The following is an 18,560-nucleotide window of genomic DNA, read 5'->3' as shown; positions in this document are numbered from 1 at the left end:
AGGTTTAACATTGTTTTTGTAATTGTATGTACATTCACGTATACTTACTTTGATCTCATTTCATGAACTTGTTGTATGTCCAGATCCACATATACGGAGGTCGACTTTGTTATCTTTAAGTAATATTTATATAAGGAAATTTGTATGTTAGTATAGGAGGTATCCTGAAATAATTATAATTTTTTCTTTACATGTTTTGGTTTTGGTTACCTGAAAACTTATCCATTATTAGACCGGTTGCAATCACCATCACATTCTGACCTTCAGTTATTGTCTTTGAATTATGAATTGGGTTTTCCATGTCTCCCCACAAAGCTATTTTTTTTCGTGCTCCCCTTTCATTTTCTATTGTGATGTCAGTTTTGAGGGCATCTACATCTGACCTTCCTCGGTTTTCCAATGACATCTGACAGAAAAACAATACATGACTAATTAATATACATGTTACCTTCCATAGAGGTAAAATATCTTGTCCCCTTCCATGACTAATTAATATACATGTTGTAATTTTATCTGTGTATAATAATGTTACCTGTAGTGTAGGTTATTTTCCCATATCTTTTCTGCAATTGATCCATGTCATCTAGGTCAGTCAAGATGAATCTCTAGGTTGGGATATCCTTAGTATCTTCAGTTTCCAGTTTCACTTTTGTGAAAGCGTTGAAGTAGAACCTTATATCTAAAGGCATTGGTCTATAAGCTTTTGATGATGGAGTGAGCTTGAAAAACTGTAGTGATATCACGTTCTGGTCTATTAGTTTGTCTCTGTGCATGTCAAACTGGGTAGGTGTGAGCTCACATAGTATTTGATCTCCCTGATATATTAAACAAAATATATATTAACTATTTCAAATTTCATTATGCATATATATTAATAAAGTGTATATTTTGATTGTTGTAATATTGCTATCAAATAAATCAGTTCTGTAAATGTGACAGGCAGATTATGACCATGAAAATATATTCAAAAAAACTTACAGTTGGATCCATTAAAATCATGTAATGATGGTAAAGCTTTCCTGTATTTATATCCTTTTCTTCCCATGTACGCATAATCCTCAGTTTTCCGAAGACTTTAATTTCTCCTGGAGTCATGTGACATAAATCCGGAAGGTGCCGATCAACTGGAAATAAGTTTCTTGTATAATGACATTAATAGATTAGTATATTTGATAATACATGGAGTGAAAGTTTATTCGTATGAATAGATATTACTCTGTTTTTGTTTCTTTGATTTTTTTGATATAGTCGAGTCTTCATTTGAACTTACATCTCCTTCACAAAACAAAAACAACAGTGTCAAGTATAGGAATACACGGAACATTAACATAATAATTTTATGAACTTACTTTTTTTGTTGTTTTCTTGTTTTGACGGTGTGATTGGCATGAGTATAACAAATTAGTTATTTAGATTATGGATTAATACCACGGGAATTAACTAAAACTTGGATACAAACATGATGATAAATAAAAGAAAAGTAATAGGTACCATAGTAATGTAACAAACAGATTCATAGCACTATATCAAAATATTTTTGTAGTTTTAATTTGTATTTGAACTCAGGTAGTATTCTCACCATCTGATTCGATGCTCATTGAGATTTCTTCTTCAACCATGGATAAATCGTCACTTGTTTATTAGTCTTCTCTGCATATACATTTTTTTTTGTTATGTTTTTAGTTTTTCTGAAAAAATAAGAGTAACAAGTTTAAGATATCATACCTTTGGTTTTTCTCTTTGAACCACCCAATCTCTTGTTTCTTCCCATCGTTGTTGTATTAAGTTCTAGGAAGTTCTAGATGTCATGTATCTTTTTGTGCGTGATGTATATATACGTGTATTGAATTAGGTTTTTATCTATTTTAGTTTTCTTGGTGATTAATCCAACTAAAATAGGTAGATTTTTATTTTCGTTAAAATTAGTCAGGAAAATCTATCTTTACCAAGAAAATCAATAAAACGTTTCTATGTGAAATTGCATGTCATGCTGAAAATCTATTTATATTTCTTGGAATTTAATCTAAATTATTTGTTTACGACTAATGTACATCTATTTTTGTTAAGAAAAATCTATTCTTAATTGCTTAGGATGAATGTAGCTAAAATAGTTCGATTCGTATATGATCAGTTAGATTTGTTTTTCAGTAGGTTTGCATCAATTGTGTTCGGTCAGTCCCTTGGCCGAATCTTGGAAATTACAAACCCAAATGAAGCTTCATCGTGCATGGCCATCATGGCTGAGCATTCGAGCCATGTACAATGCATCATATGTTTTTGCCAAGTCACCAGAATCATTTGTACGTAATTGTGCTCGGTTTGGAAGTTCTCTGTTTCTCGGTTTGGCAAGTCACCAGGTGTACATTGGTGTGGAATGATTTACAATGCATCATATTTGCTTGGGTAGGCAAGTCACCAGAATCATTTGTAATGTGGTCTGTTTGGTAGTTTATAACATTTTCAGTATGGATTATGTATTGGATGAACATAGTTTGTGTATTAGAAATACCTTTATTTTATCACATTACCATGAATAATATTCGTCCATCTTCAAATTAACCACGCGGTTAGGTTTAGGGTTATGGTATGTGATATTAGGGTTTTCATGTATATACTAATGGATACAAATTGATAGATTGCAAATTAATGAACCTTATTAAACTTCTTTAAAGAACATACTAAAAAAAATTACGTAACAAAGAAAAAAAAACAATTATCATCGTCTGCTAAACAAAGAAAATATTAAGAATGATAAAAAAAATACTAAGAATTATTAAAAAAAATATCCTAATTCTCATTGTCTGATATGATCACCACTTCCGGATGTTTGGTTTCTTATGATTCACTGTCAGATATCATGATTAGCTTCCTGTGACATTTTTTCTTGGAAGGTGTCTCCGGAGAAATTACATCGGAGTCGGTATATCTTTCATCCGAGTCACTGTCGGTATCAGATAAGACTTGTCTTCGCTTTGATATCTTAGGAAGAGTAACCTGTAAATACAACTTGTTAGTAACCTTTTTAAGGAATTGTTTGTATTAGAATTAGTATCTGATGTGATGTAGGGTTTGGGGTATTCACCTTGACAATTTTTTCCACACCGAAACATTTAGCCCCCCATGTTATCTTAGTCACCTCAAGCTTAAAGATACATTTGTATCCTCTAATCTTCGCAGTTATTCTGCGTCTTAAGTCGCGTTGTTTTTCTTTCTTTTTTTTTCGTCTATGCATGCTTTGATCTCATTCAGCTGGATAACAGTTAGTTGTTCAGTTGTTTCTACATGCACAACAAATATCGCTGCATCATGTTCATCTTCTACCCTTATCTTTAATAACAACCTGCAAGTACATTTTGTTTTAGTTTTTTTTTCCAAACCATACATATTCTTTTTTTAGTTTACCCTAAGCCATATTGTATTAATCAGTTCTCTGTGCTTTAATATTTTACTTACCTGGTCTCTGGGGATTTGACTTCCTCTTCGCAGTTGTAGCACCACGGTGTGTTGTCCAGTATTGCATGCCTTCCTTTGCATTTCTGGCAAGCAGAATAGTACCACTCTGATGATTTCTTGATGCCCTTGATCGTAGATTTGCAGTTGATTGAGTAACTCTGTTTAGAAAACAAAAATCAAAAAACATCAGTTTATGACATATTTACTTATACATATACAATAAATAAATATCTGCTGAACTTACGGTTTTTTTGTTTTGGAGATTTTTTTTCTCTAGAAGCCTAGAGGCTTGAAGTATGTTTTTTTCCCAATATTGATTAGCTTTGACATCTTTCCTTCTCTTCACGGAATTTGTATTTCGTGTTTTTTTAATCTCATAGTTTCCAGTTTATATAGCTTTCAGTTTTTCCGTGTTAATTTAGGTTTTTTCTTTTTAGCCACGACAAAATATTTTAGATTTCGATTTACATTTCTTTAGATAGGATACAATTGGATAATTATGGTCACAAAATCTGTTTAATATAGTATAGCCATATTTAGATTTGCTTAGATTCATTTAACTAATTTAGTTAGATTCGTAAGTCCATGAAAGTGGTTGTTTTGTTTCACCTAGACAAGTCTTTAAGACGGGTATTATATAGCATTGTTTTCCATTGTCTTTTCCACTGTGGCATTTAATGGTAATAGTTTACTACCTGCGCTTATTAACTGAGTATATGGAACAAACATATAAGTTCTCTAAATGATAACAATTAAAATATATAAAGAGCATCATCCATTATGCCCAAAATCAAACCAAAGTAAGCAAAGAAAATCTATAAAGAACATATACGAAAGTAAGAAAATAAAATCATCCATTGATCTTCGGTTTTGCATTCCGAACATTAAGTGTGTATATGACCTTTTTGTATTTGTCTTTATCGTTGTTGTCTTCTATAATTATCATTTTCATGTCGCTCTTGTCTTCTACATTTTGCAGGGCCTGTGCTTTGCTATCTTCTATATGGCATGCATAGAAATTTTAATTGGGAATTTCCTTCTACTGAAATTCGTTTGAGATGCATCATCCATCTTAGCAGTCCGAACCCTTAATAAGTCAACTATTTTTCCAGATTGTCTACCTGTCAGTACTCGAGCTTGAATTACCGCACTTTGTAATAGGGTCACACATAGTCTGGTACCTCTTAGAAGTTCTTCACCGTGCATGTCTTCTAACAGCAATATTGGTACCCCAACTTTTAATCGGATCACATGAGATGGGAATCCTGGGTACTCCAATTTGTTCAGGATGTTCTGATGGTTATAATATTCCATTTTGTTGTAATTTTGTTTTCTTTTGTTGACCTGTAAATTTTCTCTTACATATATGTGCTCGTCTAATGACAAAGAGACATTACATGGGTATTGATTCTGTCTACGTTTTCAGCAGTATGTGCAACGATAATTGTATTTTTTAGATATTGAGGATCTTTTGTATGTTCTTGTATGTTTGGATAGGCGGTGTTGACAACAACTTCAAAATATTCCTTTTCACATCTTAGATGAACTTCACCTTGTTCTTTAATGGCATCGACGTTTGTGAAAAATTGGCATATATATTCGATAACGCAGGTAATGCTATTATTATTTTTCCAAGGAATCCTTGTGTACGATTTATTTTGATCCTCCATGGAAAGCTTTCTGAATTAGGTAAATCAATTTTCTTAAGATGGGGTTTTCTATCGAAAGATCTCAGATTGTGCATGGAATTTATACCACGTATCTTTATGAGCAAGAAATGTTATTAGGATTTAGGGTTTAGGTCGTCGTAACCCTAACCGTATCTTTATGAGCACCCAGTATTATCACACATAAATAATAATGAATTATTCAAAGGAAAATACACAAAAAATTAATATAGAAGATTTGACCTCAAAATTTAAAAAAAAAATTGAAAAAAAAAGAAAAAAAAAAATCAAACCTAAGTATGCTCAAAATATTAAATCTTATTTGACCTCCAGTCTCCTAGCCATCCGTTGTTTTCGCATGAGTCATGATCTGGTCGATAGCATCATCTATGAACTGTACATTCTCATAGTTTTGCTTGTATACAGTGGATCTCGTATAGTGATTTGCTGGATGTTCCTTCTTATAATTGTAATATCCAAATTTGAACTCCCGTACATTGCCTCTTTTGTCGAAACACCCATGTACTTTGGATGCTGACTATAAGATCCAGTGTTTAAGTAGAACCCAGCGTTTCGCAGGTTTTGGTCCCTGCCAGACTCGATTGTCATTGTGAAGCATACTTTAATAGGAAATTGATACCTGATAATCTGCAGTGTTTTGTCCAATATCATTGGCTTTCGTCGTATTATTGTCATGTTACCAGCAGCAGAACCGGTTAGGACTTCTGCTATAATTTCCTCTGGCCCTAATTCTGTTATAACCAAACGTGTACCTTCAACAACGTCTTCTCTCATGTTGATTTTTTTGAGAAGAACAATTGGTACTCCAACTTTCAATTGTAGTCTATGACTTGGCATATGTGTATACTCCAGTTGATTCAGCAGTACTCGAGGATACAGTTCTACACTGGCATTGTAATTTTCAGAAGCAAGTGATATGTAATCCGTGCTCAGATATACATATCCTTTCCCCCGAAACAATGATACCATATTTTTTTTTTATATCCATGACTTTTTCAGGTTGAAGGGTCAAGATGCTTGTCTGAGCCAAATATTTGTTTTGGAATTTGTTTTCCAAAAGATTCACAGATGAGATGGCAGTCATTGTGTGTACATATTTCATCATCAAACACGTGTATGTGAGAAGACACGTGGAGAGCATGCGGACCAAGTCATCAAAACATGATGACACACGCCCACAGCCAAGAAGCCCATCCCGTCGACGTCGGATCATTCGCCCGAACAAATCCAAGGGTAGAAGTTAAAGGATGTACCAAAAGCACGGTGTACTGCGGAGCACCAAATAACTCCTGAAGAGTTGCTTTATCTCATCCCCAAAAGAATCCAAGATCAACGGTGAAGAGAAGGTTGACTGACATGGACGTGACAGGGGCAGAAGACACTTGTCTGACACGAGCATGCGTCTCAACTACCCGCATTAAACACTCTGAGCAGTGTACGTGTCGATCAACCCGTGGAACGAACGAGGATGACTCTGCGTGATCAAGCAATGAACGAAGACCTCTGCGTGATAGACACAAAGCACAAGAAGATAAGGTTCCAACGGCTCTCAGAAACGGGTCCCACACTCTAACCCTATAAATACCCCCTCTCCGCCAAGAGAGGGGGATGGAAAAATAGAGAGAGGTTTAGAGAGAAGTCGAGAGAGAAGAATTGTTAGTGTAAGTTTACCTTTTAAAATTCGCAGACCTATGTAAACTCCAAAGTCATTCGACTACCTCTGTAATCATCAAATGCATAGTGAAAACGACAACCTCGTGGATGTAGGCCTTAGTGCTGAACCACGTAAATCCCAGTCTTATTTACATTTCAGCACTTTACATCCATTTCATACTCCACGAGTTTTACTTTTACACTTCGTTTTCTTTATCTTCCTCTATGTGAACGCCTCTGGTGATACTATTAGACGAGGCAATGATAAACCCGAAGGTTTTGAGTCAAGGAATCAATACAATCGTCTCATCAGTGCGAGCATGTGTATAGAATGCGAACATTGTTTGTGAACATATAGATGCCTTCGTGATTTACGTGTTCATAGTCACCATATTCAGTAATTCATCCTCAGTTGATATGATCAAATCCATTTCATTGTAATCACCAACCTTTTCACTATGAACATCATTCCTTCTTAGAATCTCTTCATCAATATACTCTTGAAGTTGATTCACTGTCATGTCTGCATTTGGTTTGAGAGTCACATCCGATTTATCTATATATAATACTGGTTTGTGACTTAACCCTAACGTGGAAGTTAAGATTTGTATAAGACTTATACCGGCATATTGGATAAATATGGTAAAAACTTGTAGAAAACTCAAAGAGTATGTAAGATTTTTCCGCAATCGGATAAGTATGGTAAAAGAAATCGTTTAATTAGGTGTTAATATAGATTCGTTTTTTTACTTTTGGTAGATTCGGAAAAAATGGATAACTATGGTAAAAACTTGTAGAAAACCCAAACAAAAACTTGTATAAAACGTATGGCATTTCAACCCATTTTAGTGGAAGGACTTTGATGGAAGAATTATTGGTCATTAAATTGTAATGAAATGTAAAAAAAAATTCAATAGTATATAAAACAATGTAAAAATGGATAAATTTATTTCATAATAACTAAAGAAATTGTAATTTTTTTTTCTCCCCTAATAGGCTAAAAGTATTGGAAACTTCCTTCGATAAATAATATTCATTCCAACCATTACATAGTAGTATATCTTGAATACAATTATCGGTATGAAAATAATTTCACCAGCGTCTTCTCCGGTTAGTATCCTAGCTTCAATAACTTTCGAAGGCAATCGAGTCACCAGAAGTGTGCTTATGTTGGGCAATGTCAACAATCTTCGAATAATAATTATTATCATGCCTGTTTGGAGTCTAATAAGATGTTGTCGGACATTGTCGAACTCCAAAGTGTTTAAAAACCCTGTAGCATACGGAAAAGAAGATACATCGACTGTGTTTATGCTCGCATATTCTTGTTCTTCAGCCATATTTTATGTTTCTTTATGCATATCAACATCAAAATAAAGTATTAATTTAGGTGTTACCCACGACTATAAGAAAAAAAAAGGAAAAAAGCAGCAGAAAAGCTATGCTATTACCTTTGTAATATGAGATTAGGGTTCCAGTCTTTTAGTTTATTAGAGGTATATATAGCTTTTAAACTGAATCCATTCGACGGATATTCGATCAGACTTAGGTTTGTGCCCATGGACTCAGATTTTCGGAAATGTACTTATTCATAATGGACATAAGGCGTGGTGAACTTTCGATAGAATAAGCCCTTTACATTCATAATGGACATAGGCGTATTGAACTTCCACCAGCCTCTTGCGTATTGATTCATAATGAATAATCCCCGTAACCAACATTCACAATTCAGAAATTTCATAAAAACTTTTCTTGGCATTATAAACTGGAAAATTTCATTCCTAAACAATATGAAAGTAAAACATTTCCAAAACAATTGATACTTCTTAAAAAATAAAAGAAAGTAAGTTTCTGTTGCTCCCATCTTTAATAGATTATAAACTGGGTCTCATCTTGGCCATTTGGAAACATGTTATTCTCTTTTGTTTTTGTATTCCTTTCCGCTGTTTCTCCCATTGTTCATGGACTTTTATAGGAAACTGCCTCCTGTGTAGGACAAATTGCAATGATTCGCAATATGCGTAGGATGTTTGTCTGTCCATGTATACACGGTCACCACCTCCACGCAATTTCTTAGCACCGATATAGACATCATTCAGTTCCACAATTGTAAGTACATCACCGATATTGGCTACTGGTTCATCCGGTATAACTAAATATAACTCTTTGGCCTGTATTATCTCTACCCTGGATCCAATGCGTAATTCGAATTTTCGCTTAGGCACACCTTCAAATTGTTGGCTGTCAAGGAATTCGACTGGAAATCCTACCTCAGGTAATTCATAGAGAGTGTTTAGCTTCAGTACGTCTTCGTTGTAATATGTTTGTTCCTTAAATTTTACGTAAGAATTCCTTTGTAGTTGTTTTCCTTATGAAGTATTGTTGATTCCCAAGTTTGCATTAAGTTTTTTTACTGTGGGTGGCAGATTTGGTAGGCAAGGAAGCTACACATTAGATACAACAGTATACATGAGTTAATTAGTTTGAAACCAAATAGTATTTTTAAAAGCAGCATGAGATTTAGTCAGAAAAACGTACCTCTTGTAAGGATTTGAAAACAAAGTAACATGTAAATGTTTGATAATTAATAATACAGGAACCTTTTCTGGTTGGTTTTTTGAATTTGCGCTGCGTAATTCTATCTTCGCCCCATATCCTGTTAATGTTGGTTCTGTACTTCTCCTCTAAGTATTTTTTTAATTTGTTCAAGTCTTTTTCTTGGACCATGTCTAATTCCTGAATCCGCTCGTGCACCCATTGTATGTGATCATGTTTTTGACTTAAAGATCCCATAAATGGAAAATATTGGATAAGATAATACTTAGTGCGCTCTAATTCGCGGTGTTTTTGATCTAGTAACTGCATAATTTCATAGTTGATAAAACTCAGGATGTTTTTTCTGAGAACTATTGTTGGAAGTCCAAAATTGTATAGTTTTTTAGGGTTGTAAAGATATGGCTTTAGTCCTGTAGCATCACAAACAAATAATTCTTTGGCATCACTTTCTTCGTTCTTATCTATTTGAGTATTCATGAAATCAATACTTGGATTGGATATGTTAAATAACAAATCTACGGATTGGAGCACGCTCATCTGTTGAATATTTTGGGTTCAAATCACAAAGTAACTCACATTAACATGCTAAATAGATTAAAATTCTTAAACAAAAATTCGATAAAGATAAAGAAGTTATTGTCATACCTCTGGAATACATGCGCAAAGGACTTGTTAGTAGTTCTTTTGATATACGTCGACTCAGTTGGGAAGCCATCAGAAATATATAGTTTTTCGAAGTGATATAAAATTAGGGTTTTAGCATATTCTCATGCAAATCACATTAAATTGTAAATGGGTTGAAGATGGGCCCATGGAATAAACTTTATTATTGGACTATGATTTCGTCTACGTGTAGGGAATGGATACGGGATTGGTAAATGGACTATGCTTTTTCGGTATTGGTTCCTACTTACATAGAATAAGCCCTCTCTGAAGTTCCTATTTCGTTAGAATAAGCTCTCTGTCATTTTTGAAAATGAAAACTGAGTTAACAATTGAATCTGTCGACAAGACATGATCTGAATGAAGAATTGGATACACTATTTTGTATAATCAGGTAACCCACTATGAATAAATTTGTAGAATTTGCCTCTTTCATATCAGATTTAGATTATTTTTAAATCTGTAGAATTCGCAAGAATTTTTAACCTAATTTCGTTATTTTATTTTCTTATTAGTTTGGGGTTTTACATTATTCGATCAATGGAATCGTTGCTGGAAATGAGGAATCTTCGAATTAAGAATTGGATGCATCCTTTAATTGATAATAATCAGGTATCAATTACAATTTTTTGTGTAATTTTATTTTAATTGATATGAAATTATAGAAAAAGTTTTAACATATGGTTGGATAATTTAAACTAATTCTCAAACCCAAATAGAAAACGATGATTCAAACTAATAGATAAAATCTATAATATCAAGATATGTTAAATCTAGTATAATTCCTCCATTGATTCTATCGCATCACAACTTGCTTTCGGAAAGGCATGTTCATCTCCATCTGCATCTTTCTGTGATTTGTAAGCTTCCCTGATTTCAACCATCCAAGGCATCATTTGTTTTTCGAAAATTCCATAATGATTTATTGTTTCAGTGATAACATTGTTCTTCTCTTCAGTGCTGGTTTCTTTAGACCATTCTTGATAGAATAAGTCTGCTGCATCATCTATCTTCTTTTCTTTACAGGTCTTCCAATCTGGAAACTGTCTCAGTAACATATTCTGGTATGCCTCATCTCTAGCAACGATTTGTTGTCGATGCCATTCATGCCATGTAGCGGTGTGCTCATCCTTCAGTCCTTCCGTTGTCATATCCAATGATATGTTTTTCTTTTCATCGGGAGTAGCCTCCTTAAATCGCACTGCTGGTATGTTTCTTTCTCCGTTCTTCTCCATCAGGATATGTATTGTACCTGCACGAAGTATTGAACTGTTATATCAACTAACACAATATATAGAGGAAAAAAGAATAACACAAATTTCATAGAGAGTTTTTTTCAAGATCTTACCTAAGAAGGCGAGTTTTTATGCTGTATTGCTGCTGAATGAGATGTTTATATATTTTTTTTTAGGGTTATGTTTTTATGGGTTTAGGGTAATTGTATTCCTATTATATTCATAGTTATCTTAAATATATACTTATCATATTTAAATTCATACTTATCATATTAAAATCGATATAATAGCAAATATATGGATTTGCTCAAATCTATAACTGATAGTTTTCAAATTAGTTGGTTGGAGTCATATGTTATGGTTTAGCAGTTTGAATTTGAACAAATATGCATTATACGTCAATTGTATTTGAACAATAGTATTTCATGAAAGAGAGCTTTCTGAAAGCCTAAAATAATCTTAGTTAATTTGTAATTTGAACCCAAAATATTCAACAAAATTAAAAATAAGGATCAAATGATCTCATTAATTTAAGAAATGTTTGAAATATCTCTTCAAACATAATATTTTGTGTATACCCATCAGGTTCTTTCGTATTCTTCTTGATCAATATTTTTAAGCCTTGTCTTCTGGTGGTTCTTGAAATCGCCACATAAAGTTGGCCATGCGAAAAAACAGGTTCTTCCAAGTAAACCCCCACATTTGGTAGGCTCTGTCCCTGACTCTTATTTATTGTCATGGCATAGCAAATTCTTACTGGAAATTGTCTTCTATGTAGATTAAATGGTAAACATGTCTCAGGTGTAGTCATAAGTATCCTTGGTATGAAAACTGTGTTTCCAGTTCGCATACCTGTGAGTATTTCAGCTTCAATGACCGTTTCTCCTAATTGGGTGACAATTAACCTTGTTCCATTGCATAGACCATCAGCGTTGCTAAGATTCCTCATAAGCATAATTGGTATTCCAACCTTTAGAGTTAATTTGTGACTTTCCATCCCAGATTCCTCATGCTTGTTGAGGAATTCTTTGTCGTAGATAACAACACTTGAGTGATATTCCGATGATTCTGGTCCAATCGAATATGCACTTAAATACGTATGCTCTTTTCCTGGCATACATGATACAATATGTGAATAATAATATATAAATGCAGATGGAATAGTAGATTGATTTTATGAGTTAAGCAGGAACATTCCTTACCTGGTACAGATGATAAGACATGTGTATTTATTTTGTGAACATACTCATTTGTGGGCGTCAGCACACTCTGTTCAGCAAGGTAATTCTTATCCTTCATTTTATTCAAAAAATCTGGATACATGGTGTCTACTATTGTTTGAATGTGATTCTCTTTACAGTGAATCAGTAAATATGATGGTATCTGTATCCAATCCTTGTCTTCCGATCCATCCAAGCTGATTGCTGGTGCTTTACCATTTCCAACATCAAGAATCCATTTTGCGAACTCCTCTATTTCATCTTTATTTTCCTGTGATGTATCTCCAGTGGATAGTCTCATATTTTCTGTCAGTTCAAAAACTGTAAAGTGTTTGCACAATCTGGATTTGCTTATAGAAGCATTTACTATATCTTCTCTAGTTCCTTCCTCAATCACAAGCAGAATTTGTCGGAAATCACCGTCCAACACCAGTGTTTTTTTCCCGAATAATAACTTACCGTTATTTGCTTCCATCATTAAATCAGCAAGAGCTCTTTAAACTGCCTCAAGTCCATTTTTGTGTATCATTGGTGCTTCATCCCATATAATCAAATCTATTTTGCACAATAACTCTGCTAGGGGTGTTTTCTTAAATAGATTGCAGCACAATGTTTCATTGAGTTTCATAAGAATTTTGAACCTGGAATGAGTTGTACGACCACCTGGTAGCAGCAGTGACGCTATTACCGAATAAGCAACCACTAGCACAATCTTACCCTGTGACCGTAGCGAAGAAATAAGGGTTCTCCAAAGGTAAGTCTTACTTGTCTCACCGCTTCCATATACAAAAAAATAGCCGTCCATCCTTGTTTTCAACTGATCTTGAAATCTCGTTAAACGCTAATGCTTGTTTTGTGTTTAACCCCTTCTTCAACGTCTCTGCATCTGCCATTAGAATATCCCTGTCATAGTTCAGCTCTTGATGAATCAGGGTGTTGTTAGGAACCTTTAATTCAGACATGTCTGGGTAGGGTATATCCTTAAACTCATCCTCCTTTAAGGTTCGATTATGTTTCCAGAAAATCATCTCAATTTCTTGTAGTGTATAGTTTTGCAAGACTTCATCCCTTAGGTTTCGTGCTGATTCTCCATAAAACTTCCCTTGTTCGTACTTAATGTCTTCTGCTAAAAGACTCCAATTATCATTCCACAGTTTTTTAGGTTCTGTTACTTTACAATTCAGCAATACTATGATGAACAATTCACGTAACCTCTTGCCTGTATGTGTTTCTGCTGCTTCCTGGATGGCTCTGTGCCATTCGTCGCCATCTTCCAACAATCCTATTGCCAAAACGCGTCTTTGAATGTAAGATGAATTGTCCCACCCGCTGTTTTAATATCGTCATAGGTTTGGCAGCCTCTTTGTATATTCAATAAAATACGCATGTAGTATTTATCACCTGCAGATGGATGGACATAGTAGATACGTCCAATTTTGGTTCCTCTCCGCCTTTTTGTCCATGTTTTTTTCCCTTGGTCCCATCTCCAATACTTAGGAAACTCTACGTATGTCCATTGTCTTGCAAGAACATTTTCTCTATTAGTTTTCATCCATTGCATGAATTTTGATGCATCTGGATCCGCCTTGTCTAGAACATCTCTTAAATCACCGGCATCGTTGTGGTAGACTAATTGTTCCTCTTCGAGATGTAATGGTAACCTTTCTACGCTTAGATTTCGATAATAAATCTCGAAACCAAGCGTCCTCCATATACATTCGTATCCTGATAGGTATCGACCCTCGAGATATGTATTGACCTCGTCCTTACTTGTTTTCTGTATTTCTTCAACATCACCATTGTTGCTTGAATTTTTGTTATTTGTGCTGCTCGAAATTTTTTTATTTTCTGGAATTACTGCAACAATAGCATTTATCATGTCTTTTCCTTTGTGGATGTACTTGAATAAATATTTAATAGTCATACCCCTACACTTGCAGATCTCAACGTTGATGTGTGCATCATATCTCATTATCAAGTCCAGATTGTATGGCACAACCCATTTATTATCTAGCTTGATTTCATCCTTTTCCGGTCCCCAATCTTCCTGACGCCTCTTATAAACTACAAACCCCGTATCATCAACATATGTTTTGTTACTATATTTCTTTGGAAATTTCTTCATACACTTTTTATCGCGAATGCATGGAGAGTTAGGTTTTGCATGTCCGCACGGACCATGGAGCATATATTGGTAGACTGCATCATAGGCATCCTTGTTTTCGTTTGGGTTTGGAATTTCCACGGATATAATTGAATCAATATGTGATGCGGATCTTGGTTTTTCATCAGGTTTAAGCCACAAAAATATGTGTGCATGGGGTAATCCTCGTTTTTGAAATTTGACAGTATAGAGAGCTGCAATTTCAAACAAAATATTTAGAAGGAAGCAAATATATGTAGATAATATCATGTATTTATTTTTCTTTGGTTTTCAAATGTATGGTTTTGAAATATACCTCCTTCCACTTCTCTGAAATGCCTGCTTCCAACCAAATCCGACATTAACTATTTGAGTTTTATGTGAAATACGCGACTGATTATGTCTAGTCTATCACTTGGTTTTTGTCCAGGGAACATTTTGATAGCTTCTGCAATTTCTGTCCAATTTGGATTACATGTGAATGTAATAAATAAGTCAGGGGGACCCAACTCTCTGCATATGGCTATGGCATCTTGGTAATGCTGAATCATATATCTTGGTCCGCCTGTAAAAGTTGATGGTAAGATTACTCGACATGTGCTATCTGGTTTGGTGTCTCCAGCTCTTACCGCTTCTTTTATGTCGTTATATAAATCACAACGTATTTCCTTCTGATGGCTTTTAACCCAATGAAATCTGCTTTGCTCAATTGTAGCATAAGCATCAACTACATACTGTTGGAATAGTCGCCCTCCCCGGAGAAGAGTCTGACCTTCACCTGCTCTTTACTGTAATCTGAATGCATAGTATTCCCTCATATTTATGTTTTTTCTCTTCTTTTCATCACCTATTTCATCGTCGCGTATAATGTTAGTTTTCTTATTATATGGAATATCAATATGAAAACCATCTTCACCATAAGGAAACAACAGCAGATACTGCAATGCCATGTAACTTGGATGCAACTCGAATATATCTTTCAGTAAACCATCTTGTTTCTGAATAATTATATCCCTCTTTCCATCTGACTTCAGATCATCAACTACAATTCCTGCAATTTCAGATGTGGTTGGAAGATCATATTTCCTTGCATCCATTTTCGTGTACCAATAAGACGTAGTTCAACCTTGCTCAATTCATTTTGTTTGTACCTGTCCCTCCACATCCTGAATTTCTGGCATAGCCAGTTGTGTGTGTCTAGCATTTTAGCTAATCCAGCAACAGTGATTTCATTCAATTTACTGGTGCTTTTCTTCCCATATTCATCTATGGCCCTCATTGATGATTCAGCTGCTGAATTTCCATCTTGTTTTCCACCTTTTTCATCCTAGAAATAGCATTCATCCTATTTTTGACTTCATTTTCAGTGTTTATAACGTATAGTTGCAAAAATGCAGGTTGCCTGCCATCAAGTGGCAATAAAGACCCCATCAAATGACGATTAAGCCCATACATTGTAAATACCTACGGCGCTGAACCATTGTTCCGTTCTTTTGACACTTTGGCTCCCTGCGAGGTAAATGCAAACATTGAATTATATGCCCTGATGTCGAGTCTGTAATTTGATGCTTCTAGCCCCCCATCTATATATTGCAATAGATTTTTTAGAAATTCTGGTGCCTCCCTGAGCAATGGTAATTGACAGCTTCTTTCCCACAACAAATGGCAAATTATGGTGGTTTATTTTTCTGGCTCTTGTTTACCCTCTCATCATCCCACATCATTGCTTGACAGTGAGGGCATGTTGCAGTTGGCCCTCCAATATTATGCCTTGCCAACTCCATCACTGGTTAACATTAAATTCCGTCAGGATGGTAAGACTCAGATGTTAAGACTGTATTAAACATGAAGGTGTTTCTTAGATTCAATATAATACACTTACGTGTATATGGGAACTCTTCCTCTGATTCATAATCCCCATTCTTTTCTTCATTATTGTCGCCTTATTTTCCACATAATGATGAAAACAATACCAATTCAAATCAATGAATTACACAGGAACAACAACATGAATTCATGAAATATGTATGATTAATATGTAAACTTCATTCCTTTTTAACAACAAAGACACATAATGTTAGTTAGCTGAGATGTGTTACCATTCATGTAATTGGCTGCGAATGTTTTTGCTTGTTTCCTAGTTCTCTTTGAGATATGTCCTCCTGGAATAATGCTGGTACGAAACTTCAAATGTCAGTAAGAAAACATATATGAACCTATAAGAATCTAACTGTCATAAAATTGTATATGAACCTAAATCATCAATGTGTATACCTTTTCTCTTTTTTTTTGCTTGTTTTTACCACGTAATCTTCTTATTAACTTTTTCCTGTGTGTCCTGCATCTCTGGTCCATTGTTTTACTTGGAGTTTGTTTTTCTGCACGAACTCTAGGTTTCAAAGCATGTTTGAGCTGATGTTTGAGAGATTTAATTTGCTTCCTTATAAATCTTCTAGCAGCTGTGTGGTTTTCTTGGATACCATTGTTTGTTGGCCTTTTAATGGAATCATGATTGTGTGTAGGGCATGACGATGTAGCAGCTTGGGGAATTCCTAGGACATCATTGTTTGTTGGGTGGTTATCATGTTATAGTCTGATAGACCTCAAATGGAGATAGAATGGCTTGGTCAGTAGAATGGAAAGTCTCAAGCTCCGCGAAAGTTTTTGGTTTCTGGATTGCAGTATTGTTCTATGGATTGGAAGCATATCATTCGTCGTTTGAAGTCTGGAAGATCTCATATGCGCATAGAACGTCTTCCCGAGTAAAAGATAAAGTCGTTGATTCCTAGCAAGCTGTTTTTATTTTCTCTGTATCATGATTAATAAATTTTTTATAGAATAAGTGATCTTATTTGTTAACAGTTTTGTTCGTAGGGTTTGATCTTACGGTTTTCATGAACGGAATAAGTTTATATTATGTTTGTGAAGGGTTTTTTTGGCATTTTTGTGAGAGAAATCCTTGTTTTTCTCTCCGTTGAGGAAAAGGGGAACGGAGCAATTCCAAGAGTAGGTGAGGTTCACCGTTGAAAGAAGAGGGGGTACTCCCACCGTGCAACTGGGGGGCCTATACGACTTAGGCTTCTAAAGGAGTTAGATATTGCATTCCCATATTAGATTTTACATGTCCTATATCTATAATGAAAGTTTTGACGAATTCTCGTCAGAAAATTCTGACTGCGCAGTTGTCACGAAAATAGCTCTCGAGACTTCATACGGAGTCCGATTTGAGTGGTTGACCCCAACTTTTAAACAGGACAGACATACCTTTCTTTTCAAAAAAGAAAATCTGAATTTGGAGTCTGTTAATTTGGAGCGATAGGCCTGGACATTTGAGTTTGGTATTTTCCAGAACTTTTTCAGATTGCATGTCAGTCAGTCAGGAGGCCATCAAAGTCAGACCGTTTATCGAAACACTGTGCCCTTTTGACACCTTATATAAAAGACGTAGGCGAACAACTTTAATTTAGGATGTTTTTCCTATTTCCCTACCCATTTGTACAGTTTTCGAGTTTAATTTGTTGTTACGTCAGAAATCAGAATTTTCAGTTTTGAACATTGAGGACAATGTTGAGTTTAAGTGTGGGGGAGTAGTTAAGCATGTTTGGCTTGCATAAAAGGAAAAAAAATATCATACTCTTTGATTTCTTGCATACTTGAGACTTTATCTTTTGGAGTTAATTTTGAGCTATTTAGGATGACACTCTAAACCTTTTAAGGTTGAAACTGTTCTTACGGCTATAGATTAAGTTCCATTTATTTCAATCCTTAAATATATGCGTTCATAATTGAATGCGAAACTAAGCTATGGTAGTCGTTTAAAAGATTTATCCTCGCAATTAATCATTACTGAATCACTTTCTTTTTATTTTTGCAGTTATATGCTTCTCTAAAGTGATTTGGTGGGATCCTGATACTACCATGGATGTTGTAGCAAGGTAATCATTGGTTG

At 34.8% G+C, this 18,560-nt stretch overlaps 1 protein-coding gene across 5 annotated transcripts; it reads left to right on the top strand.

Moving 5' to 3' along the window:
* Nucleotides 1–10,281: 10,281 nt before the first annotated feature.
* Nucleotides 10,282–17,470, top strand: LOC113350044. Of its 5 annotated transcripts, XR_003360580.1 has the most exons (7): nucleotides 10,282–10,407; nucleotides 10,529–10,625; nucleotides 11,040–11,220; nucleotides 15,042–15,191; nucleotides 16,009–16,127; nucleotides 16,346–16,425; nucleotides 17,134–17,470. XR_003360580.1 is itself a non-coding variant. In XM_026594115.1 (4 exons), exons 2-4 carry the CDS (start codon nucleotides 10,554–10,556, stop codon nucleotides 17,226–17,228), a joined length of 348 nt encoding a protein of 115 aa, XP_026449900.1. In that variant the 5' UTR covers nucleotides 10,282–10,407; nucleotides 10,529–10,553; the 3' UTR covers nucleotides 17,229–17,470. The 5 variants fall into 5 exon arrangements, 1 of the variants encoding a protein (XP_026449900.1); XR_003360578.1 differs by lacking the exon at nucleotides 16,346–16,425; XR_003360579.1 differs by having other exon boundaries at nucleotides 16,009–16,425.
* The last annotated feature ends 1,090 nt before the right edge of the window (nucleotides 17,471–18,560 follow it).

This window comes from Papaver somniferum, chromosome 2, assembly GCF_003573695.1.
Source record: "Papaver somniferum cultivar HN1 chromosome 2, ASM357369v1, whole genome shotgun sequence".
Lineage (NCBI taxonomy): Eukaryota > Viridiplantae > Streptophyta > Magnoliopsida > Ranunculales > Papaveraceae > Papaver > Papaver somniferum.
The sequence above is the reverse complement of the archived record's forward strand: the minus strand, read 5'-3'. Positions and strand labels throughout refer to the sequence as shown.